The sequence below is a fragment of the Topomyia yanbarensis genome, chromosome 3 (genome assembly GCF_030247195.1).
Source record: "Topomyia yanbarensis strain Yona2022 chromosome 3, ASM3024719v1, whole genome shotgun sequence".
NCBI classification, from domain to species: Eukaryota; Metazoa; Arthropoda; class Insecta; order Diptera; family Culicidae; genus Topomyia; species Topomyia yanbarensis.
This window is the reverse complement of record NC_080672.1, coordinates 339555600-339583159: the sequence shown is the minus strand read 5'-3', so window position 1 is coordinate 339583159 and position 27560 is coordinate 339555600. Positions and strand designations below refer to the sequence as shown.

Below are 27560 nucleotides of genomic sequence, written 5' to 3'. Positions count from 1 at the left end.
AAAACACACCTTTTTGCGTAATGGACCAACTTGTTATCTATTCGTTTTTAGGATGTATACCTGTTTTTTTGTTTTTTTTGCTAACTTTAAGGGGCTATGGTTTGTAGAGTAGCAGGTAGTAATGGCTATGCTATTTTTTGTTGTTCGGCAAGAAATACCCTATTGATAAATATATAAATCATAGGGGGATCTAATGGGATCCTTGGAATAATGTGGGGTAAAATAGACTAGCGTTTCAATAAATTATTTGTATTATGAAGCATGAAAAATAAACTATTATGCGAAATTAATAAACATGAATGAAATATTACAGTTCATTCAAAGTTAATTTTTTTGTTATTAACATGCTCATAAATCATCAGTGTCCTGCCAATCATCTTCTTCGTCATATTTTATCTGTTACGATCAAATGTTCGCTTCAATTTGCTCCAAATCGAATAATAGGTTTTGCGGTACAATTTTGCTGCTTTAGAAAGGGTACATGCAGAAACCTTATTTTTCTCTCATTGCACAGTGGCGGATTTGCCTAAAAACCTGGCCAAAAGTCGCAAATTACATGGTAGTATTTTGGGTTCTAGTACATATATTGTCCTTCAGATGGTGCTGCCGCATGCTATTTTAAATGAAACGCTCCAAAATTTCCATATTTGAGGTGTTGACATATCCAAACAGTTTAAACCATCGCGTTTTGCTCATATTTTTTATCGATTGCGCGAAATATCAGAATTATTCAAAAGGTGGAATATATGACTGGATTCTACGAACGAAAATCAGTAGAGTAATGCAAAAGAATACTGGGATCTCTGGCCGTGATTTGGCCAAAAATCTCACTTTGGCGTACACTCCACCTTGGCGACTACGTTTTTTGAGAAGGTTGTCAGTCATAGAATGTCAGCAAACATGAGAACAAAATGTGGTTGCTCAAAACTATACCAGGAAGCAATACAAGCATGTTCTCACCAAGTATAACGCATGCATTTAAATAGACTCGTAATAGTAATAATTCATCGTAATAATGGACTTTGGACAAATCCTCGGCCCAACAATTTCAATAAAACTGTGAATCTTAGTGAATTTCACTTTTTTCGTATTTTTGTCGTATTCATTTTTTAATTACTACAAATTGCATACAAACTTGTTGTCAATTTTCACTCCAAGCATTCCCTAGTTACGATTTAACTTTTAAGGCAGTTCTACAGCCACTCATAAAACTTAGATTGCACTTGTAGCGTGCTATAAAACTTCAATTGTTACTTGGGTTTCGTTATATTTTCTATAATTTAAAAAATACTATTTTTCATTCTTTGAGAAATATGTGCATCGGGCAGCAATTGAATAACAATCGTACAGAGAGTTGAAATGTTTTATAACTATGTTGTATAATATTTCAAAATACATAGTTTGAAATGACTAATAACATTAATTCTAATAAAAGCTACATCATCTAGACACCCAAATATCTTATTGCGTACAAATCAACAAATTCTATCATTTAACTACACTCCATTTAAATTTCGATGCATTATAAACGTAATTGGCATGTACTGGAACTATTAAAACCATTCATTTATGAAAATTTACTTATATTTATATTAAAATGTCGGCTATTTTGTATCCGCCATTTTGAATTTTGAAAATCTGACATCAAAATCGTAATCTGCACCCCAGAAAAACGTGGTATGTACCTTTGCAGGTCAATCAAAACCATTTTCGACTTTTGGCCAGGTTTTTAGGGAAATCCGCCACTGTGCATTGGGTTAAATTTGTCATTGAATAATCTTTATAATAGTGAAGATTGCATAGCTATTTCGTTGATTTATTTTTGTGTTTTTTTTGGGAGTGGTCTTCGATTTTTCTCCACTAAGGAAAAAGCTAAGAGCACAAGCACAAAACCTTCAACTAAATTAGTTATAAAATTGGCGTTTCCACTTCGTCTCATCAGAATCCAACATAGTGAAAGGGCTAAGCTAGCGCCGGATAAACGATAGCTCCAAAAACGGAGACACCAAAGTTTGCATCCAAAATTTTTCTCCACTAAGGAGAAATATTCCATAGTGAACTACAACACTGCTGAAACTTAGCTACAACGCGTTGATTACGTGAAAGATTCAGGTGTCATTCTAGATGAAAGGTTAACACTAGGGCATTGCAAAAAAATTTTTTTTTTAATTCTCAAGGGCCCCCCCTCTCATATTGTGACAAATGACAAATGTCAAGCTCAGATGCCAAATTTCACATCATTTGGACAATTTTAGACCCCCACCCACTTCGCTTGAAATTTTTTGAAATTGGTGCTATGGAAAAATATGGAGGAAAAATACATTAAATGCTATAACTTTTGAAGTAGCACTCAGAAAATTACAGTTTATACTTCTTTTGAAAGGAAATAATCTTAGTATTTGAATGAAGACGTTTTTGTTTCCAGGAAAATACGGAAAAGTGGGGTACTGGGTCATTTTGGACCCAAATCCCATATTTTTAATGATTTTTCTGCTCCGTGATGCAAATCATACATATTTTGTAGTTTATCTAATGTGAAAAAATCTCAGAAATCGATTGGAACCCTTTTGACCTTAGTCCGAATACGAAAAGTTGGGGTTATAGGGCTTTTTGTCGTTCATATTAAATTTTATCATTTTCTCATGCATATATCTCTATTATTCTTCAATCAATTTTCATAAAATGTAACTTGTTGAACGTGTAAAATTCTGAAGAATAAAGGAAAAATAAAAACGTTAAAGGTAAAATTCAGAAACATCAAACTTTTTGATATTTACCCTACAAATCACATTTTTTCCATTATTTATCCTAATACCTCAACTTCCCCTATTTTTCCACGAATGAAACTTTTCTCATGTGATCTTTAAGCATATTTTACACTAAAAGTAGTAAATTAAATAAGAATTTTGTTGTTAAATGGAGTTAATATGTGCGATTTTATGATAAAAATGTGAAATCGACACTATATGTCAGATAATTTGATTTTCCTGAATTTTTTCGGTAACGTATCTATTTTTGTTATAATTATAAGGATTTTCCACGTTCAACAAGGTATAGTTTATGAAAATTGAGTGAAGACTAATAGAGATACATTCACGAGAAAATGATGAAGTTTAATATGAATGACAAAAGGCCATATAACCCCAACTTCTCGTATTCGGACAAAGGTCAAAAAGGCCCCGATCGATTTTTGAGATTTCTTCACATTAGAAAAACAACAAAATATGTATGATTTGCATCACTGGGGCAGAAAAATCATTAAAAATATGGGATTTAGGGGCCAAAATGACCCATTATCCCACTTTCCCGTATTTTCATAGAAACAAAAATATCGTTCAAATACTTAAGATTATTTCCTTTCGAAAGAGGTATTAATTGTAATTTTCTGATTGCTACTTAGAAAGTTATAGCATTTAATGTATTTTTCCTTCATATTTTCCCATAGTACCAATTTCAAAAAAATTCAAGCGAAGTGGGCGGAGGTCTAAAATTGTCCAAATGATGTGAAATTTGGCATCTGAGCTTACTTTGACATTTGTAACAATATGAGAGGGGGGGCCTTCGAGAATTGAAAAAATTTATTTTTTTTTGCAATGCCCTAGTTAACACCCCTCACTTTTCAGCGATCTGTGACAAACCAAATCGTCAACTGTTTTTCAAAATTTACAATGAATTCCAGGATCATGTGTGTTTCGTAGCATTATGGTATGTTCACAGTTCGAATTGTCAATCGTTGTCTGGTTCCCTTACCATACCACGCGGAACCAAAGAATTGAAGCTGTCCGTTTTGTTCCTGATCTCCTTTCTCAAATCAACCTCTATGTATCAACCCGTGTTTTTCGTCCTCGAATATTACTACAGACCGAAAAGCGAGACACTAACTACGTTAATTATTATTTTAATTCATTAAGTAAGACTCAATGTCAGTTTGTCTTAAATTATTCAAGTACAAATACAAACTAGAAGATTTTGTCAATATAAAATGTAAGCTGGGAAAACACATTGACCTAACACAAATCGATACCGATGTTCGAATCCATTAGCAAACATCGAACGGCAAAATCTGGCTCAAAAATCTACTTCTACTCCAAGTAGTACATAAACAGCTATTTTCCAAGAGACCGAAACAGCCAAACTCATTTTCATCTTCGAAGTACGCCTCCTTCCGGAGACCAACCCCGAAAGCTATAACCAACATCGTCGAAAAAGCACCGGGCGGTTTACTTAAGTTTTTCCACACCTCCGCCCTTCCTCCCGACCATCACGAAACAAGAAAATCAGCTAAACGCCACCAAACGAAGTGAAGGAAGTGATTTCATTGTTCTCGGTGCGCCACTTCGCAGCCAGCCAAGCAGGAAGAAATCTTCTGTCAATATTTCCCGTCACACCGCAGTACTTTGGTTTGATGAGATTTTCTTTGCAGGCACAAGATGGCACACAATTGCTTCCTTAAATTGTCAGTTTATCGCCCGACCGGTCCACCAACGCGACGAGGCGGCTGAAGCTGATGGGGTGGTGGTTTGACAGGCAGAAGAAGTGCATCTCATTATGATGCAATTACCGTCAGAGCACTCTGCCAGGAGGCCGTGGTTTGCTTTGGATCGCGCGAACTGAACGACTGTAAAAGCTGACGTGGATTGCCTAATGAATCACTTTTGAAAATTGGGCGCGGAGCAAGTGGTTGGAATGCTGGGAAAAGGTGGTGAAGAAGCTGAATTTAACTGATGCCAAAATAATTTATGCTGCAACAATATGTTGAGCATGCGGTTTTTGAAACTGTATTTGGTGCCGCTTGATTTATGGTAGTTTACGGAAGGTAGTACACTTGTCATTTCATCATGTTTCCGTGCATAAAGTACCAGGTGTTCTTCCGCAAAAAATGCGGGTGGAAAAGCATGGTAGTTTAGTTAAAGGCATTTGCACAATCTACCGAGCGTTCGCTCGAAGCTTCATCCTAATGTGGACGCATGGTAGTTTAAGAATGATATTTAACCCTCCGGAAGTCGCGCAAATGGCCCACTGAACGAGCAGCCGCTGGTGCGCTAAGACGATTTCGCTTGATTTTCAGAGCAGCGTGCACTCAGTACACTAGCGCGAATTCCGGCAGGTTAAATGATCAATTATTGCACTACATATATGCAATGGGTTTCATTATAATTGATGTTAGACTGTCCGAAAAAAACACCACTTCCAGAGCAATGTAAATTGCTTTTCATTTGAGCGATGCAGCAAATAGCAAAAAAAAGTATTCTGCATGCATATATTCCCATGAGGTACATTTCGATTTCAATATAAATTTTATGGGATGCTATTTGTTTTTTACCATAAGTTGTCGAAAGAAAGGTGCACGAAATAGAAAAATTCGAAAGAGATTCCAGTACAAACATCTGCTACAAGTTTACAGCCCAATTTTGTTACTTCTTCCTCATACCGTTTGTTTTACTCGTACCAAACAGCGCAACCGAGAGTACCATTTGATCGTTTCACCTTTTGTGCCCGACATGGGGAAGCCCGACCAACTGTTGGTGGTCGAGTGGCGATTGGCAGCCATTCTTTGACAGCTGAAGAGATCGAAGGGGGAAATAAAATTACATTGGATGTATGGTTCACGTGTACTCGGTCACGTTCCAGTAATCATCGATAGATTCTCGAAACTGCAATAACAGGTATGGCTACATTTATTTTTCACTCGCAAAAATGGACATAAATTTTTGGTACTTGAGGCCTATACAAGGGGAAATGGGGAAGCGAAAATTATTCCAACAACAGATGATTGACGTAGAGGGAGAACGTTTCTGGTCATGCCAATAGAAAGAGTCGGAAACAAATTTAATCAAGTGAATAACTTTAGAGGAGCACAGAGTAGTTCTTTCGAAATATTTAGTGTCATTCAAGATGTTGCAAACATTCGAGTCATGAATTTAAAATCTCTCGTTTAGTTGTAGTCCGTAGTCCATGTCTAGCATGTGATTAACGATTCGATGAACTGGATCTACCGACGGGATTCAGCGGTCCTTGCTATATTTGATTCTATTTATAATAACAATTGGATGATATATTAATTCACAAAACGCTGATAGAGTTTGTGCTTGATTTGTTTTTTGGCTTGGAAATAATTGTAACTTTGCAAAATATTTTTTCATTTCAGGGAAGGTTTTACTTGTTTGACAATTGCAAAACTCTTGTTTTATGCGCTTATTGCCATGAGGGATTTGATGGAAGAAATGTTTAATAGTGTCTTGCTCTGTAGACTTGATTAATGTTTAGATTAATTATTCCTAATCATGAATTTCTTGGTATTTGCAATTTAAAGATCCAAATGATTTAAATAACCAAAAGGTGTAGAAATCCGAAATATTCAAAAATTTACAGATCCATCCTGCCCAGTAATCCAAAAATCATTATTTTAATTTTGGTTAATAGATGTTTTAACCTTATGGTTATTTGCCTCTTTTCGGGTTAGAAAATCTCTTTAGAAAAATCTCTAACCCTATGCACAGTGGCTCGGCTTAGAGCAAAGGATGGACTAAAGTGACCTTGTGATATCAGTTCAAATGGGACGGTTTTGTGTATTTTTGGTACGTTTAATTCGTGTTTGATAACAAATACATTAAAAATAAAGAGTTAAATACTGTTTATTAGGGTGGCTCAAAAATAGTTTTTTGTCGAAACGGTTCATACATTATGTTAAAAGTAACTGTTGTGCACTATATACGTTTTTGATATTAAACATGTCACAAAAAAGCAATTCTCACTCATTAGGGCGACTCCAAAATAATTATTTATACAGGGTGTTTGGTTCAAGGTTAAGAACCTCTCGGAGGGTAATAGACTGTCATATTTGGAGAAAAAATTGTTCTACACATACCATCAAATCTCAACCGTTACAGAGTTATTGAACTTTTTGTGTAAAAAACTTATTTGTCTTAAAATACCTCTAACTCAAAAAGTATACTTTGTATTTCAAATATTTTAGGTCCACTGGGAAGGTGAGAAAATTTCGCATTGAGTGATGCTCTCACATGTTTCAGTTAATGAGTTTAAGTAGCCTTTTCAAAGTAATTTATTGAAAATTAAACAATTTTAATCGATTTTTCGTTCGTTTCTTGAAAATCCTAATAGTTAACCTCATTATTTTAATAATCCAGGTTGTTAGTCTTGAAGAGCTGCATAATTCGTTCTTTGACATGATACACTTACCTTTTCTTATTTTCACGAGTTTGGGTTATTCAACTTGGATATTTTTTATCTTATATTCACTAATACCAGCTCTAATTGAAAAAATATGGCACTTATTGTACTTTTTTTCTTTTTATTCGAAAGTAAGGAAAATTTTACAGAGAAAAATGTATTAATACCTTTCAGTTAAGTGAATTTGGTATTCTTTTAGAAGTAAATTAGTTTAAAGTTAGTGCTATTATTAGCATTTTTTTAATTTTCTTAAAATAGTAAATAATAAACATCACCATTATTATCATGAAAATAATGCATCTCAGCAAGTTCTACGTTTCTTTCTTTGACTCCATTCAATTATCTCTTTTGGTTTCGACGCAAAATGGTTTTTATCACATCGTTTCATATGCAAAAATAACGATTTTGAACCCACTACATTTGTGGCGAGGTCATGCCGTGTTAACTATTAAATAGCAGCAAAATGAAAAGAGATATAGACAAAGTGTCAAATAAAAAGTTATAGAGAACCTTAAGGGGCATCAAATGAACAATAGCAACGATAAATTTTGTTGATTAATAATTAGAATAATTAAAAAAACTCTCCAAAAAACATAAATTTTGAGTTATTTCGTTAGTAAAAAATCACACTTAACTTAAAGATATTTGTACATACACTGATAGGACATTTTCTCAGCTTTCCAATGAAATCTTGTAAATAACGATATAAAGCATATTTTTAGGATTAGAGTCTTTTAACCACTTGCAAGTCGGTTACAGGAAAAGTACAGTAATGAAATTACAAAGAAATGAGAAGAGATATGAATATGACATCCGAGAACAAATTATGAATCGTCCTAAAATCCAACTTTTGGATAATGGATATTGCTATGATCATATTTCATTATTTCGAGAAAATTAGCAAAAACCTCCTCAAAAACACTAACTTTTAACTACTTTACAGCTAAAAGGTAATTAAAACTAATTAACTAAAAGATATGAGAACACAATTCAAGTTTTCAAATTTTCAAATCAAATTTCAAATTTTCACACCTTTCGAATGGAAAAAAAAAGATTTAAAATACAAAATACAAAGTATACTTTTAAAGTTAGAGGTATTTTAAGACAAATAAGTTTTTACACAAAAAGTTCAATAACTCCGTATCGATTGAGATTTGATGGTATGTGTAGAACAATTTTTTTTTCCAAATATGGCAGTCTATCACTCCCCGAGAGGTTCCTAACCATGAACCAAACACCCTGTATGTAATTGTTCATAAAACTGTTTAATTGTAATGTTCGTGCGCTGAATTTAGATAAATATTGCCTCTCATTAGGGTGGCTCAACAATAATTATTGGTGGCGCTTAATATTTTTTTAGTAGTAGTGTATGCAGATTGCATTCCTTTTTGATACTAAAGCGTATTAGAAAAACCACTTGTTATGGAGCTTAAAAATTATTATTTTTCTTTAAGGTTCTTATTTTGATATCCAAAAGAGTTGATTTCCTTCGCATTAGGGTGCTTTAAATTGATTGTTATGTCTTAACGATTCAAAAACGATGATTTTGAATAACTATGGAACGTTGAATTCATTTTTGACGTAAATAGATGAGCAAACATAATTTCATTAATCAGTAGTTTGGTTCACGCATAATTTTGTTTTTGTTATGGTTCGATTTGTTTTTGCCCATGTGACTGCTTCAACCGAATTTTTTGGTTATAGGAATTAAGTGAATATTTTATGATAAAGTACACTACCGGTCAAAAGTTTAAGTTCACCCTACAATGTTAATCTAATATTGAAAAAGCTATGGTTTTGTTCATTTGTTGTTATTAATTATTATTATTTATAATTACTTTTCGACCCATTTCTCTACGATAGACACAACCAATATGTAGCTTTTTTCACCTTTCGATAATAAGATGATAATTTTTGCATTAGGTCAATTTTATTAGATATTTTTCTTCGACAGTTACGACTTTCAATATGAAAATGTTTCTACTTACCTTTTAATAAAGAAAAATATAAAAAAGAAAGCAGCACTAAGATGTTACGCGTATTATGTACTCGGCGTATTGAACGAATACAACCTGTCATAACAAGTTTGTTTGCGTCACCCGAAGGCTTCAAACCCCCTCCTACACTCTGACCAGTAACGTGTAGCAACATGATATAGTCAAGACACTCAATTATGTAAAATTTAAAAAAAAGCAAGTGAACTTAAGCTTTTGACCATTAGTGCATTACGGGCATCCACTGGAAAAGTCTTGAAATGATTGTGGCTGCATATCACGTCACATGTGATTTATTCAAACAGATCTTATTTTACTTGGGTTATTTTGGGATACTGAATCGATACATCTATAAAGGATGAGCGAACGATAATTTTAAACGATACAGTTGAAATTGATGTTGAAAAAAATTTTATATTCTAGAGAAAATTTTCAATAGGACGTAAGTAACATTGAGAGCCTCTCTTTGTTTACTTTCTCTTTCGTTTATTACGACGTCATTACAACACTTTGCGCTAATTTTCCAGTACATATCGAAAGCCGACGGTTTTTACTAGAATATTATGCAAAGAGTAGAGTAGTAAATGTTGAAATGGCCGAGTAATGAACAGAAGAGAAAGACCCCAAAGAGAATCTCTCATTGTTACTTACGTCCTATTCCAAATTTTCTCTAGATATGTTTATTCATATATTTAAAAATTTAAGCATAATTTATCTTCGTCCGATTCTGATGATGATTCGTCCGATATTTTACTGCTTCAGGAATTGAATACTATCAACATCTAAGTAACTACTCTTTTCAATCGGCTCCCCCTGATTTGTTTACTTGTATAAACTTCATGGATCAATATCTCTATATTATTTGAAAGATGTGCATGTCTTCATGTCATTATTCTAGCTGTTAAATAATTATTGAAATTTTTTATCAATAATTACCACTCGTCTCCATTTGCAGTTTTTTTTAAATTTATATTTCTTATCGCAAGTTTTCGCAAAATTACCATGGGCTCATCTAAAAGAGAAAATTAAAAACTTTCGAATGAGTATAGAGCGATTGCGTGCATTTGCGGGCGTCGTAGTTGTTATGTCTTTAGAAGTTCGTAGTTTGTTAATTATCATGACAAACAACCATTTACACAATGAACGAACAAACTAGTAATATGTTTGTAGTAATTTTACGATGTATTTTAATCAAACGAATAATTTTGCTGAAGTAATCCATGAAGAACAACTGTTTCTTCGAAAAACTAAAGTAACCGGATAAAGTTACTGTGAGAAAATTTTGCGAAAAAACGTTGGAGTAAAAGTTATGAAAAATTAATTTTTCATCTAAATAGCCTACAATCTTGCAAAATTGTCTCCAACACATAAGCCAACCCAAGAAAAATATTGATGAATATATCGTGTCACCTTCATATCTGGACTTAAGTCCGGGCTCGTCCCACTGTGATATGTGCGGGGTTGGGAAGTACAGTCCTACTAGTATCTACTATCGAGTCCAAACAGATGGCTTTCTTTAAGAAACCAACGCGAGGCACTTTCTTCAACATGATAATGTTAATGTTAAGATCCCTGTCGACATAGAGGACGACATTTGGCTCAAATGGCGCGTTCCCCGTATGAAGTGGGGAATTTGTGCCTTACCGTGTCTTTTCATCACTTTCCTAAGCGGAAAAAAGGAGGAGGAGGATGAAGAGAAAGGAAGTAGAATTGGACGGGTGAAGCAAACGACAGCACAAAAACAAACAGCAGGTAAATTAAACCCACAATTAGTTCAACTCGCCTGCGAGAAAGTCTAAAGCTCTGCATTAAAAACTTTATTATGTTACTAAGTTCCAGTCGCCCAAACACAGCTTCATCTATGTAAGGACAGCCGAAAACTCGAAATCGTTTTTGCATTGCTGCTGGGTCGTTCCATATCAGATGATATGAGGTTCTGTAGTCGAATTCACAAAGATCACATGAAAATTACACAACGCGTTGAATAGTAGCCATGAGGTAGTCGAGTTTGCAGTGACCGGTTAAAGTGCTGATCAGTACGTTACAGTGTTGTTTCGAAAAAAGAGGTTTTTCGACATAACTGGGCTCGGTTTTTCCAAAAAAGAACTTTTGTTAGACGACAAGTTTGTGGAGTACATTGAGTCACAAGACCGGATCATTTCCTTTATGCAACTTGTTCAAATCATCATCATCAGGCTCAAGACCAACAATGTCAATCTCTGCGCCTGCTCTGGCCAATTCGTAGGCCCATGAACTACTAATAATACCGGAATAGTATTGTCAATGCTAAGTTCTTCTATTTGAACTCGGTATTTAATCACTAACTTAGACCGTAATTTGTTCAAGCCAATCGCCTTGATTGCAGCCTGACTATCGGAGAAGAAGTTTATAACTCTACCGGACAAGCCCTGTTGAAGGGCCGATTGTACCCCACACATAATCCCGTAGATTTCTGCTTGGAATACAGTACAGTGGATACTTAGCGAGTGAGACTGATCCAATCTCATTTCACGACAGTAGACAGCAGCACCAGTACGTCCCTTCATCAGAGAATTGTCAGTGTAACAGGCGTTTGTTGTTATTTCTCAATATAACCAGACAACTAACCAATAACCAGTCCTCTTGAGAGGGAATACTCATATGGAATGTCTTGTAAGAAAAACTAATATGTGAGACTACATGTGAGTGCAACATCGCTCGTATCAAGAATATCTTCACTCCATGCAGCCATTTGTGAGTAACTTGCAGTCTGTATGTACATGAATCGCTGTTTTTCAAGAAAAATTTCGCCATTTTGTGAGTAAAAAGCCCCCTAAATTGAAAAATTATCCCAAAAACTCTACGTAAGGGTTAACTATTTTTAACGTAGAATGTATGCAAAATTTGAAATAAATCGGTCAAGTAGTTTTTGAATGGCAGATAACACCGCAAATCGTGTTTTTCCAGAGACGTTCCACAAAAAGCTTCGTCAGCAAGTCGCTAGTTGATATTTTTGCATGAAAAAATACAGAATGTTATTGAAATGATGTAGTATAATCTACAAAAGTTTCGATCAATTCGCTTTACCCCTCTTTCTAAAAAAATTGACAAAAAACCGATTTTTTTTACAGTGAAACCCTTTGTCTCCCCCCCCTTAACCCCATAAAAACAAAAAAATAAGTTTCGTTAAACTTTCATAGCAATTCGCTCGTTTGTTGATAATTACCGTAATGTATTCGGAGCCTAGCTTGTGTTCCCAACTAAACCTCCCCCTCCCTTTCATATTGTGACAAATGTCAAAGTAAGCTCAGACACCTAATTTTACATCATTTGAACAATTCTGGACCCCCGCCCACAACGATTAAATTTTTTGAACTTGGTACTATAGGAAAATATGGTGAAAAAATATGATAAATGCTACAACTAAATATTACAATTCATACCTCTTTTTAAAGGAATTAACTTTAGTATTTGACTGGAGATATTTCTGTTAATCGTAAAATAAGGGAAAGTGGGGTTCTGGGTCATTTTGTCCTCAAAATTCCCTATTTTTAATATTTTGTCTACTCCGTGATGCAAATCGTACACATTTTGCAGTTCTTCTAATGTGAAAAAATCTTAGAGATCGAGCGGAACCTTTTTGACCTTATATTTTTCGCTCAATTTTAATAAACTGTACTTTATTTGAACGTAGAAAATCCTCAGGAATACTATAAAAATAGATTCGTTACCGGAAAAATTCTTTTATATGAATTTTTTTGACATGTAGTCCCGATTTCACATTTTTATCATTAAATCGCACATAATAACCCCATTTAACAATAAATTCCTATTTAATTTACTACTTTTAGTGCAAGATACTCTAAGAGATCACATGAGAAAAGTTTCATTCCTGGAAAAATAGGGGAAGTTGATGTATTAGGACATTTAATGAAAAAAATGTAATTTGTATAGATAATGACAAAAAATTCTATATTTCTGAATTTTGCCAGTAACGAGTCTATTTTTATTTAATTCCTATAAATTTTCTACGTTCAACAAGTTACTTTTTATGAAAATTTATTGAAGACTAATAGAGAAATATGCACGAGCAAATAAAATTTAATATGAATGACAAAAGGCCCTATAACCCCAACTTCTCGTATTCGGACAAAGATGAAAAAGGTTTTTTTCGATTTCTGAGATTTGTCCACATTAGAAAAACTGCAAAATATGTATGATTTGCATTACGTAGCGTTAGAAAAATTATTAAAAATTGGGGATTTCGAGAACAAAATGACCCATATATTTCGAGAAACAAAAACATCTCCATTCAAATACAAAGGTTATTTCCTTTAAAAAGAGGTTTGAATTGTAATTTTCTGAGTTATAGAATTTAACATATTTTCCTCCATTTTTTCCCATAGCACCAAGTTCAAAAATTTCAATCGTAGTGGGTGCGGTTTTTAGAATTGCCCAAATGATGTGAAATTTGGCATCTGAGATTACCTTGACATTTGTCACAATATGAGAGGGGGGCCTTTGAGAATTAAAAAAAAGTTTTTTTGCGATGACCTAATATATATAAAAGTATATATGTTTGTATGTATGTGATATTTGGGCTCACAAACGGCTTAACCGATTGCCGTAAAAATTTATGCATAGTAGGGATTTGTTATGGAGCATGTTTGTATGCTATTGGTTGGGGATTATTTGCCCGCCAGGTGGCGCTTTGGAGCAAATTGTGTTTTCCTTCTATTTCGCTAAATGCGCAGCAACGCGCGATGCGTGTTTTCTAGTTTTTTAATAAAAGTCGTTGTAGCGAATATTTATTAATTTCCATTGACATCATTCCCCCGGTAATAATGAGAGCTATTGCTTTTTCTGGATTTTTTAAATTTTTGTGGCACTTTGAATCCAACAATCAGCTTTTCGCAAAAAATCGGTTAACATGATATTGTATAACTAAAAATAATAATAACTTTGTGAAACGCCCCCGTAGCACAGTGGTCGGAAACGTTCAAAACGTGAACTTAATTCACTAGAGGCCAAACCATCGAATATATTCACAGGATGTCTTTGGAGGAATTGTTCGTATGAATATTCCCCACAATCTGATGACAATTGAACTTATGCATGGCTTACTATGATCGAACTAAAAAAAATGGCTTTTTATGCTGACGAGATAGAAAGTTGGTGTCTTCGACAAAGTTTTAGGAATGCTCATAGTGAAGAGTTTTGTTGAAGAATTTAAGCTTGCAGGAGTAAAGGTTATCGATTTATAAGGCGTTTTCTATGGCAACCCCTTTAAATCTAGTTTTTTTTAATATAACTGTTTTCAGTCTGACTTTTCGTGCAAACTATGTTCTATTTTATACGTGTGTATGTAACAAAGCTACATAATATTGTCGAAGACTGTATGTAAAAATACTCATTTGTTTTAAAGTTATTGAAGATTTTTCCATTTTTTTACACCAACTTCAACTACGTATAAAATAGAAAGGTGCAAACCAAAATTCACGAACAGGCACTTTTTTAACTCTCTAAACTATGCACAATAAATCTAAGAAGGTTTGGTGCGTGGCACTCTAGAAACATATGAATAGCGTAATCTTACTTTATCATGTTTTTTTGCCCCAATTTTTGAAATTCTTGGTTCAATATTCAATTACAAGTATTATTTTCACTTATACCTGAATACTTCAGATTTTATAAACATGGAAGCAAAAATGCAAATATTTTAATATCTTTGGAGATTCCAAACTAATATATACTCAAATAGACATGTCATAATGAATTTAATGCTTACAAAAGGATGTCATACCATTATTTATTAAATTTTACGGAAAATATCGAGAAATTTTTTTTGCTGATTTTTGTATGGAAAAAGTAAAAAAAAACATGATAAAGTAAGCTTACCCTATTCATAGGGTTCTAGAGTGCCACGCACCAAACCTTCTTAGCTTTATTGTGCATAGTTTAGAGAGTTAAAAAAGTGCCTGTTCGTGAATTTTTGTTTGCACCTTTCTTTCTTATACGTAGTTGAAGTTGGTGTAAAAAATATAAAAATCTTCAATAACTTTGAAACAAATGAGTATTTTTACATACAGTCTTCGACAATATTGTGAAGTTTTGATACCTACACATTTGTGTTATACATAGTTTGCACGAAAAGTCACAATGAAAAAAGTTATATTTAAAATACTTGATTTAAGGGGGTTGCCATAGAAAACGTCTTATAAATCGATAACCTTTACTCCTATAAGCTCAAGCTCTTCAACAAAATTCGTCACTATGAGCGTTCCTAAAACTTTGTCGAAGACACCAACTTTCTATCTCGTCAGATTAAAAAGATCATAGTAAGCCATGCTAAATTTCAATTGTTATCAGATTGTGGGGAATATTCATACGAATAATTCCTCTAAAGACACCATGTGAATATATTCGATGGTTTGGCCTCTAGTGAATTAAGTTCACGTTTTTGGAGTTTCCGACCACTGTGCGTAGTGACCTGAGCAATGATTAGAAGAAGATGTGTACAAAATCTCAAAACGATTGATCCAGAAGGCTTTGAGTTATGGTGTAAACCACATTTTTTCGAGGTAACTGTTGAAGATTCCCTGTCAGTCACCCAATTTTAAATATTTGACAATGAAAATTTTTGACAGCTTCGTTCAATTGTTGTATTATTGTATGTACATTGACTTTCTGTATACCTAAAATAAATTTTTTGAACGATTATTTTTGCATAGATATTTTCCAACCTTAATCGAAATCGAAGCGATAAACCCGTGACTCATGTGGGATTAGAACATTTGTGAAACAGGATATGCTGATGGAAGATTAACAAAAAAATGGCACGTTCCCTAGGTTAGAATTTGAATTTGCATAGTTTACTTGTGGGAAGGAGAAGTAAATGTGAAAAGTTAAGGTGTTTGCGGTCGCCTTGTTCAATGGAGACTGATTTGTGGTCTGGTTTATTCAGAAGCTAGCTTGATGTAGTATACGTGATAGAACATCAGACAATGTTAGGATTTACCTCCCCACAATGTATGCTTAGTCAGAAAACCTGACCATCCCTACCGATTTCCTTGCTGTCGATGCTCTCGGAAAACCCTCGATAAAGAAGGGAATCAGAATAATCCACCACTAATTGCATATTTCCCAATTTAGCTACCGGAAGGCCACTACCGGCACTCATGGTGAACCGCCGGCCGGGGAGACGTCCTGTGTTCGCATCGATGCCCACCATCACCACCACCACCACCAACACCATATCGCTTGAGTTGAGCAGAGATCCACTGACTGCCTGTGGTGAGCCAGCAGGAGACCAGACACGCAATCGAGATGGTTTGCTAGATTTGCCGTACCATCGATTGCCTCTGGTCTATAGTTTATGTGGCTGGATCGTACGAAATTTGTTTTCCGTGTACAACACGAGCGTCTGCCAGCTGGCCGCCATTGGCCCGCCTGCTGAGCGTTTTTATTTGCGTTTCGGCAAATGAAAAAGTGGACTTATCGAATTGTGGTGAGTGTGAATTTTTATGAGCCGGAGAACTGAGGGAATGATAATCGTATTTGCAAATCCTTCTTTTGCAGAAGCTGCTTTCGCTGTTGATTTGATTGGCATTCTCAGGCATTGATTGAATTGCGTCGTACTTAGGGATTTGGGAGGAGATTCTGTTCGTTCAATAATTACATTACAATTACGTTAGTCTTGGTTGAAATAGGCAAAGCGGTTGTAGCTCTGCTACTTTATTTCCTTTTAATTTTTATTTTCTCGTTTAATATAGATTCGATTTAATTAGGTGATTAAAGGCTTCGGTTAGTTTAAGTGTTTCAAGGGCTAAGTTTTTTTTTCATTTTATAATGCAGATTGAGCTTATAGTGATCGAATCTCGGTTTCCTGAAGCACGAGTGCTTGCTTGACATACAAGTCCAAGTCCAAGTCCAAGCCAAAGTCCACGTTCAAGTCCAAAAATGACAGTTCGCGAACGATATATTTAGAAAGTAATGCATACGTAAACTCTTACGCCTATTTTAAGTATTGCTCTTGCGTCTTGTCTAACTACCAGTGGAAACTACTTCAACTTAAAGTTAAAGTTTCATCTATATAGATAAAGTTAAAGCTTCATCTATATAGAAACGAGTTGATCACGATTTTTAACATAAATGCAGCAATCTTGGCGAAATTGCTGATTAGTACCTACTAAATATCATTTAGCTTTTGCTGTTTTACAACGTTGTGGAAATGCTGATGATATGAACAACTTCACCTCGTACCTCATACGTCTCTCTTTTGATTTAAAACCCATCATATGATCTAAAAACCATGTATGGATGAAGTAGATATCGAAAGTGTTAACTTTTTTTTATTTTATCGATGTTTCCAATCGTTGCAGTTGCGATTCACATTTTATGCCGGTACAGTATATGAAATCATCAACGGTAACATCAGGTAGACCATCAGTTATAGAAGGATTAAACATGCTTCAGTCAAGAATCTACGGGTACAGTTAGCGCTCAAAATGTAATTCTTTCCAATATTGATTTTCTTCGCCTCAGAACGGTGTAACGGTGGCAAATGTCGAAACTAATTCATCGACGATCCGTTGGATTCTGCGGACATGGTTAACAATGCAAACATGCGGCAATAATTGAATCGATATCATGGATTGTGGAATGTACCGCCATCATACGAACCGACATGACACGGTACAACGCCGCGCCGTGCTAGTCGTACCTGTCTGGTGTCATCGAATTCAGAGCAACCGTGTCGCATGCCGTCTCGACATGGGTACAATGATATCACACATACGGGTGCTTACAGAGTGGCGGCGAGAAGCTGAGCTGGGGCTGCTTTCTCGGAACTCGCATTCTAATGTCAGTACCACTCCCAGTTTTCGCCGCCACTCTGTAAGCACCCTAATACTTTTGAATTGGACTGTATTTTAACTGGATAAAATAATGTAGCAGGTGAAGTTGAATAGATTTAATTCATGTTCAGGAGCGGATCCAGAAAAAAACGGGAGGGGTCCGAAATTTGGATTTTGGAATGCTCATAAAGTTATAAGAGTCCTATTAGGAATTTCACGAGCCTTAGTAAACGAAGGTTGAAAGTTTGAAAGCGCAGGTACTTTTAAAATAGCAATTATTTGATATATTATTTGAATTTGATTATCAATATCGTACTTACATATCTAATAGGTTGAATTTAGTTTGTTTTGTAGGATGGGAATAGCCATGCCTTTATTACAATAACGTATGCAGTGGACTAGACGCACATACGTATCAGTGCCGCGGGATTGCTTCCAATAACTTACCATACGTTTTACACCGCGTCACTTTTTGGGTAAAAATTTCTGTGAACCTTGTCTAAAGTTTAGAAACGAGCAATCTTATGGTTATCATCTTAATATGTCGGTTTTATTTTCCATCGATCTTAATTTTTGATTGTTTAACTGTTAATCCATGGAACTTGTATATATCCAATGATATCCAATGATTATAATCCTTCTTTACAACATGAACTGCACTTCGCAGGTTATAGAACTGATTATGACAAATGGGACAAATATGCGATCATGGGCAGTTCATGTTACGAGTTTAGTCATCCGGAATAAGAAACCAAACTGTTTGGATGTTTTTGAAGAGATATCCGAAATGTGAATACAGAAAGTTCAAATTGGATCCTAGCAGCGAATAATAGAATATGATAGAGTTCCGTTTACGTGTGAATGTGACAGTAGATAGCTTGGATGCTTTTAGTGCCATCTTGTTTAGTTGACACGAATTAGCTGCTGTTGTTGTAACTGCGCATCATTTTGGTTACAAATTCTGGAGTAGTGTTTGAAGCCACAAGCATAGAAAAGTTTTAGGTACTTCAAAGAGAGATTGATGTTATTGATATAAACCAGAAACAAGAGAGGTTCAAGGTGACTCCCTTGTGCTACATCAGAGCTAGCGTTAATGGCTTCAGAGATAGTGTATCCTATTTGCACTGATATTACGCAACTAATAATATTTAAATTTAGCCGGTATGAGCAGGTTGATGCTGATGAGAGTTAGCAAACGTAAGTCAACTGGCTTGCGTCGCAATTGACAAGTACGTGCGTCGTCCTCATTGACATTGCCGCGAAATTGGTTCAGAGAAAACCAAACTTATTGCTTTCAGCGAAATAATGCATTTGACCAAATAGGATGCAACCTAATTTAATTTGAGTTGAACGATAAAATAATTTATTCGGTCAAATGACACCGGCCGAAGGATCCGTCTTCGAGAAGGTCGCCGTTAGTTTGCTGCATGATATTATCGCCAACTCTAAGATTGCTAAATATTTTTTGAGAAAAACCGCAGATAATATGGCAATTATTCTAGTAAGCATAGTGAAGGTAAAAAATAACTTCTTCAGACTTCGAAGCCATTTCCTAGTGTACGGGATACTGCAAGGCTAGTGTAACGATACTACTAACACTTAGAATCCTTCTTGATTGGAAATCGCACATGCAACGACGGGCATATGAAATCAGTGTCGTGCCATCTGAATCGCAAGACTACCTCATAAGATAGGGCAGACTTTAATATGCATAGCTCAATTCAACCCCAAGGCTTGGCGGTGTCTGAGCTAGCTGATGAGATTTTGAGAAGTAAACAGCGATATTAATATGTATCAATTGGCGACTCTAGCCGGTTGCAGAAGGGGGGGGAGTACGCCTTTTTGAGAAAAAAAATTGTTTGATGCACGATTTGGAAAATGAAATTTCAAATCGTGAAAACGCATTTCTCGACATGCGATGAAATTTTTCAAATCAAACAGAGAATTTTTTAATATTTTCCTTAAGGAAGCCACTAAGGATGAGAATATTTCTGGTTGAATAGGAAGGCGGGGTGCACGTGTCTCCCGTGCGACGACCTAAAGCCACCAGTGGGTAAGTTTCAACGTTTCTGCTTGACTATACCCTGATTTGTCTTTTAGTTTTGAATTTCTCCTAATTTCTGTCTTCCAATTTGTATTCTTACGTTTTTGATTTGTACCGGGCTTTATGCCCGTGCATAAATTCCCCCTACCGAAAAACCCCCACTTGATGGCTTCCATTCCCTGGTTGAAGTGCTATCCTTTGAACTCGGTTGGACCATTCTTGATCTTGTTCCGTCCCAGAACTAAAGTTCTAAGTTTTCCTAAGGTTTCGAAGGATCTAACGGAACAAAATTCGGCGTATCCGAGATTTCAAGTTCGCTCAGGTAAGCTTTGGGTTGTGATTTTCAGTCTGAAGTAGGCAAGTGGCTTTTCTGCAGACAAGATCCTTGCGAAGGCATACCGTGTCTACGTACCTGCTCACGTAGTTGAGATATATGGCGTAATTATCGATGCGTTAGACATGCGTGGATCTGTCGGGGCATGGGGTTAGTTGTTTCAACTGCTACAATCAGTCAAGTTTTAGATTGCAAGCAGTTGCATTCAGTCACAACCGTGTGATTATCGTCGGGTTTGCTTTGCCAAATTGCGTTCTCTTCGACATGGCTCAGCAACCTGTTTATCTTGTTGTACTGCGATTCATGATTTGCACCAAATTAAAGCAAATGGGCCACACAGCCAACCATTGTAGCAAAAATACACATCCGTGGTACGTGCGGAGGGAATCATGAGGATCTTCTGGTCTTGGACATTGCACATCAAAAATTAGTTCCAAGTTTTTTCAGGAACACAATCAACTCAAGTGTCTCAACAATTTAGCCAGAGATTCAACTTATTGCTGACCCGATGAAATTCTTTGACATCATGTACTGGATGTTTACATCTTGCTATATTTCTTATCCCATAAACCCTCCGGCACTCGATAAGTTTTCTTCCAATTGTGAAACTATTATTGAAGCAGTTGAAATCAGGAATTTAATCACTTTTCTACAATCCCAAAAATATTTTTTTTTTGTATTTTAATGAATAACTATATTATAATTCGAAATATGATGCATTATGCAAAACATCACTTCCACTATTTTAATAATATGTGGGAATCAAAATGTTAAACGACTGCTATCGAATTAACGTCCCTTCGATATCACGCTTTGAAGCTGTCACTTACCAAGTCCTGATCAAAGTCAAAGACCTTTGTATTACTTCTACTACCATTCTCTCACTATACTCTCATTGCCACCAACAGCTTTGTGATATTATTGAACTACTCCCCGCATTCTGATTAATGTTAGGAGACTGCAACTCCCTCGATACGGCATAGGGTCGTTTATATGATGATTGTAATCGATCTACATTATTCTACGATCTCTGTGACAGCGCGATGGTTGGTCTAATCTTGTTCGCAAAGAAGGCTTTCGTGTATATGGATTTCCAGAAGGTTGGTCGACCCGTCAAGCCCGTACAACATTTTGGAAACGAAAAATGAAGAGATCAAGGAAACTTGGAAAATCCAGGTATTGGTGCCGGTTTGTCGACGGGTTAACGAGTAAACCATCGATGAGCACTCTTTGGGGTACAGCCCGAGGCATGCGCGCCCGAAACAGCCTATCCATCTTACACGAAACATTGATTGCGAGCGCGATGTTTTGTATATCGTGTCTTGTACGCAGAGAAGGCTTTCAAGTATGAAGATTTTCAGAAGGTTTGAACGCCCGACAAGTTTTGGTAGCGGAAAATCTCCCAAGCAATTCCGTCCCTGCTGTGTTTTTGAAAAAGTGTATATCTGGTTTGGTGGAACCACTCTGTCAACTATTCAAAATGTCGCTGACAACCGCGATTTTTCCTCAATTGTGGAAAGCAGCTTTCATCTTTCCTGTCCACAAAAAAGGTGATAAGAGGAACATTGACAATTATAGAGGAATTTCTGCGCTCTGTGCCATTTCCAAGCTCTTTGAGTTAGTCGTGGTGGAGTCAGTGTTTTTTCACTGTAAGGAATATATTTCTAAAGACCAACATGGATTCATGCCGAATCGATCGACGTCGACGAATCTACTATCTCTAACCTCTTTTGTGTCCGAAGGGTTCGATGCGAGTCAACAAACTGATGTTATATATACTGACTTATCTGCAGCTTTTGACAAAATCAATCACGATATCGCAATCGCTAAATTGGTAAAACTTGGCTTCAGTGGATCACTCCTGCGATGGTTCCAATCCTATCTCGTTGGCCGTCAACTCAGTGTGAACATAGGTGATGCATACTCCAAACTATTCTCCGCAACGTCTGGAATTCCGCAAGGAAGTCATCTCGGACCTTTGATATTCACTCTCTATTTCAACGATGTAAACTATCAGCTGAAAGGGCCACGGTTGTCGTATGCAGATGACCTGAAAATTTTCAACAGAATTAAGAGCCGAACGGACGCACTTTATTTGCAGCAGCAATTTGACACTTTCAGCAGATGGTGTGAAAACAACCGAATGAATCTGAATCCGGCGAAATGTTCTGTGATATCGTTCTCCAGAAAAAAGGATCCCATTGAGTTTGAATATAACTTGTCTGGAGCTCTTGTTTCCCGGGTGAGCTGCGTTAAGGATCTTGGAGTGCTGTTAGATTCGAAACTTACATTTAAGAATCACATTTCGTATGTTGTTGGTAAAGCATCGCGAAGCCTGGGCTTCATCTTCCGTACGGCTAAATCCTTCACAGACATTTATTGTCTCAAAAGCCTCTACTGCTCTTTAGTGCGCTCCACGCTGGAGTATTGTTCGTCAGTCTGGAACCCGAATTACATGAACAGCAGCGATCGAATTGAAGGCGTTCAACGAAAATTTATACGGTATGCTCTTCGACGCCTGCCTTGGCGCGATCCTTTTCGTCTACCAAGCTACGAGAGTCGGTGTCAACTCATCCAGCTCGATACCCTTCAGCGCCGTAGAGAAACTGCAAGAGCCTTATTCATCTCTGATCTTCTGTCAGGACGCATCGATTCTCCAGATTTATTAGAGCGAGTCAACATCCAAGCAAGGTCCAGAACGTTACGCGGAAACGTTCTTCTGAGAGTGCCGTTTCGACGAACTATTCAAACAGCTAATGCCGCTATCACGGGACTACAACGCCTCTTCAATCGTGTGTCGCACCTGTTCGACTTTCATTTGTCTCGGATAACTTTAAGAAAGCGATTCCTGCAGTTTTTTAAATGTAATTAATTCAAGTTTCCATCATTGGGGCCGAGTGCGGCCTGTTGATGCGTGCGATAAATAAATAAATAAATAAATAAATTCAATTGACACGGTTCAATGCAAGAGCTTGACTGAGCCGTGGATCTTTTACATTTTTACAATAAATGAATTGTAAAAGTAACACTAAATTACTGCCTGTCAGTCGCGGCTAGTTGATGCAGTTTTCTGCTGCGAGTACAAGAAAAGTCGACAAATCCGGTTATTGGCACCGGTTCGTCGATGGGTTAACGGGTAAACTACCGATGAGCAGTCTTTCAGGCACTGGCATTCAATTTCGCCAAACAAATTTGTCCGGACTCTTTGCCGGTTACCACAGCACTCTCCCTGACGGTACCTCGAACGAATCATGGTTTTCGAAGATGTAATTTTTACTTGCTTTTCTGTCATGCAATAAACACGTTCCAGAGCTAGATAGAATCAAATTCAACTTGCTGAATAATCCGCCGGATTCCGCAAAAAGCTGTTTGTTGAATTTGTTGAACAAGTTGCTTGCGAGTAACATTATCCTTCAAGTTTGAAGCTAAGTGGGAGCGAACACCTCCTATCACAACTCGTATCGGCCGATATCAATACTATGTATGCATTTTCCACACAGTGATTCAACAACATCAAGGTTAGCCACATGCAATTTTAGCTCAGAATTCATGTCTTAGCTTCCTGCTCTATAATTTTTGACGAATGAATTATCAATTCGTTTCAGCTAATACAACTTGTAACGACGGAGTGGTCACTGCCACAAGACCCGAAGATGTCCGTCTGAAAACTTCACTGAATGATACCTTGACCAAATTGTTTACTTCGGATCTTGAGCTGAGTAGGAAATTTTCCACAGAGAAAACTGAGCATGTTTTATTTTTAAGTGAACCTTGAAGCGGAAAGCTTCTATTGATAGGTCTGTCAATCGCTTAATCTTTAACCTGTAATTATCTTGGGGTATGGTTCGATTCTAAAGCAACACGAGGCTATCACATTAAGCATCTGAACCAGAAATGTCAACAAATGATCAACATTCTCCTTACAATCACAGAGATTATGTTGTCCCAAGCAATTCAATTGACACGGCTCAATGCAAGAGCTTGACTGAGCCGTGGATCTTTTACATTTTTACAATAAATTAATTGTAAAAGTAACACTAAAGCCTGTCAGTCGCGGCTAGTTGATGCAGTTTTCTGCTGGGTGTTGATGTGCTTCATCTTGGTGGTGATCCATTAGCTGTGTTCCTTACTACAACTTAGGGGTCAATTATTCTGGCTTATCCTTACTAATACACCTGTATCCTGTACCGGTACTGCTTTCTTGATGTGTCAGATGTTTTTCTCATAGGGTTCCTGAAGTTTGTGTATATATTGTGAAGCTTTAAATCTTCGATATTTGTTGCGATACCCTAAATATTATAAGGCTTGCCTGAATACGATATAAATTATATGAAGTTCTTAAGATCTCACCGAAATTCGTAGCGCTTCTTTGAATTTTGTATGTATTGCATGAAGGTGTTAGAAATCTGCTGACCTACAACTTTTCTGAAGGTCGTAGAATGTCTCTAATAGGGTTATTCTGCCCTAATTCAGTTTAACTATTAAATGCATGCCATCTTTTCCCGTATATTAGAGCAGCTAGGACGTTCTTCTTCGCTCAAACGCATGGGTCATTCCACGCGAAGTGATCAACCATCATGGATTTGAACCAAATTTGAAGGAATTGTTCATCTAGGGTCAATATATAAAGACCCAATATTTTGTGTCAATTGGACCACCCCTCGGGTCATGGGAACACCCCCGTTTTGACAAATTGCCAAAACTCTTGATTTACTTTTGATCATATCTCAGGTTTATTTACTCTAGAATCAAACTGCAAGATGGATTTTGGAGAAAATTGTTCAAAGAGTCTAGAAAAAATATTAATTTTTGGGGGCAGTGCTGCCAACTATTCGATTTTTTTTCAGTTAAACAATAAAAGTTAATTTTTCTCTCAATATATATATTTTAATTTTGAAAATTCTAATGCCATCGTGTTCCTTAGACATTTTTACATACACTTTTGTTACACATACACTTATCATCTCAATAAAATTTAAGCGGTTCCTGAGATATATCGTTTTGAAGAGAAATAATCGCAATTTCCCATATAAAAGCACACGCGCAACACTAAATAACCAACACAATTTTTCGTGAAGTAGACGAGAAATGATGAAAAACTACGTTTTTGGTTTGCTTCTAGCAGATCAGGGTCGATTTTTATGACCGTTTGAAGATTTTCTCTATTCTGGCCAATACAAATGGATTTTTATATGAGAAATTGCGAGTTTTTCCCTTCAAAACGGTATATCTCAGGATGCACTAATATTATATTGAGATGATAAGTGTTTTTTTTATGTAAAAATGTATGAGGAACACGATGGCATTAGAATTTTCAAAATTAAAATATATGTGTTGAGAGAAAAATTAACTTTTAATGTTTAACTGAAAAAAATTGTATAGTTGGCAGCACTGCCGCCAAAAATTTATATTTTTTCTAGACTATCTAGAAAAATCAAGGGTTTTGGCAAATTGTCAAAATGGGGAGTGCTCCCATGACCTTAGGGGTGGTCCAATTGACACAAAAATTTGGGTTTTTATATATTGGCCTTAGATGAACAATTCTTCCAAATTTGGTTCAAATCCGTGAAGGTCGATTTCAAGTTTTCATCTTTTTTTGATCACTTCGCGTGGAATGACCCATATGTATTCTATATTGTTGACGCCTTGTTGTTGTGTTTCTCAGGAATGACGAAAGGATATTAATACTAAATATACTAAAAAAGCGAATTAGAGCCGGCTTAATACGCAGCGGTTGCCTTTGAACTATAATAGATACCTTCGTAGTACACAGGAAAAAAATATTCCAAATACGCCACGTTTCCGACGCGAATGGTTTTTGACGCACTATTTTTTCATTCTTAACCACTGTGCAAGGAAAAAAACAGGATTTATCTAGTTGCAATGCAAAAATGAATACAATATATATAATCCATCACTAGTAGAATGCGGATTTATTGAATATTACTTGAACAACGTTGTTTTATTAAGTGTCTATTTTTTTATGTAATAATATTTGATATAAATGTTACCATACATTGACAGAATTTACGAGCTACTAAGAAAGTCATTAGTACTATTAGTTGGAAAGTAGTAATAGAAAACAGTATAAAGAATAGTTTACTTTTCTATTAATCTATGCTAGAGTACTAAAGTATTACACCATCATTCCAAAGGACGAAAAAAGAGTTCCATTCACAAAAGAAACAGAATATGCACGAAAATGATGAACTAAAATTGCTGGAACCATACAATAGAGAAAAAGTTAACAAGGAAGACACCAATTTATAAAGAACCGCTTGAACAGCACAAGCTAAATGGAAGCATTTTTTTTATCACATCGGTTCATCACATGTACACCACAAGTTCAATGCAGAAGGTGAGTTCTCGCAGGCAAGTTTTTTTTTATCTCAGTGTAAGTAGTTATGAGTAGAGGAGTAGAAATGAGTACAGAATCATGATACAACACCAACCTTTCCGTGGTACTTGGGCACCGCTTGGCCAGAAGGTATATTTTCTGACCACGAAAGCTTTCACAACGACAAAGATACGATGAGTTGGAGTGAGTTGTCGGTATATAGTTAAAATATGTGTAGCTGTGTAATGTGGAACAGTGTGTGGGGAAGCAGAGAAAGAGCAAGGTAGAATTCGCAATGTCGGGGTGACAATACAGGAAAAAATAGCTCCATGGTGCACACCGTTGCTAGTCATAGACAGACTGTTCGGTTGTTCCGGTCTAGGGATTTTCTGCCAGCTTACGTCGTTCAGCTTAAATAGAAAGTTGAAGGCTCGGAGTATTATAGTAGCATGTTTGATGCTACTTCGGAAGTTAAAACTGATTTGTACTGTGCTTGGTTATTCGGTTAATGAAAGAACTGCCTCAAAATGACCTATACCACTAGAAAACAATAGATGTGGAACTAATTTCAGCACTCGTAAATATTCAGATCCAAACAAATCACGGTTATTATTTACTTTTGAAATTCCAATAATCGACACCCATAAACTTTAGATAATTCGAAATCTGAAAAAAAATCTGCTAAACACACAGGAATGCTGCAGAAGAAAACGTTTCCTCATAAATTGTTGTCTTTATGCTGCAAGCCCAACCTTTCTTGTCGTAGGTGCCATGGCATGTAAAGGGTGTATTCGATAAATATGGGACTCAATTTTTTACCGTGAAA

At 36.1% G+C, this 27560-nt stretch overlaps 1 protein-coding gene across 9 annotated transcripts in view; it reads right to left on the bottom strand.

Annotated features, from left to right (window-relative positions):
- LOC131694076 (potassium voltage-gated channel subfamily KQT member 1) overlaps positions 1-27560 on the bottom strand; it is a 1057856-nt gene that overhangs the window by 295233 nt on the left and 735063 nt on the right. For 5 of the 9 annotated variants that reach the window (XM_058982447.1, XM_058982448.1, XM_058982449.1 and 2 more), the window contains exon 11: positions 26850-26906. The exons of the other annotated variants lie outside the window; for them this stretch is intronic. In XM_058982447.1, coding sequence (XP_058838430.1) covers positions 26850-26906 — 57 coding nt within the window. The remainder of the gene's footprint in view (positions 1-26849; positions 26907-27560) is intronic. 9 annotated transcript variants of the gene reach the window in all.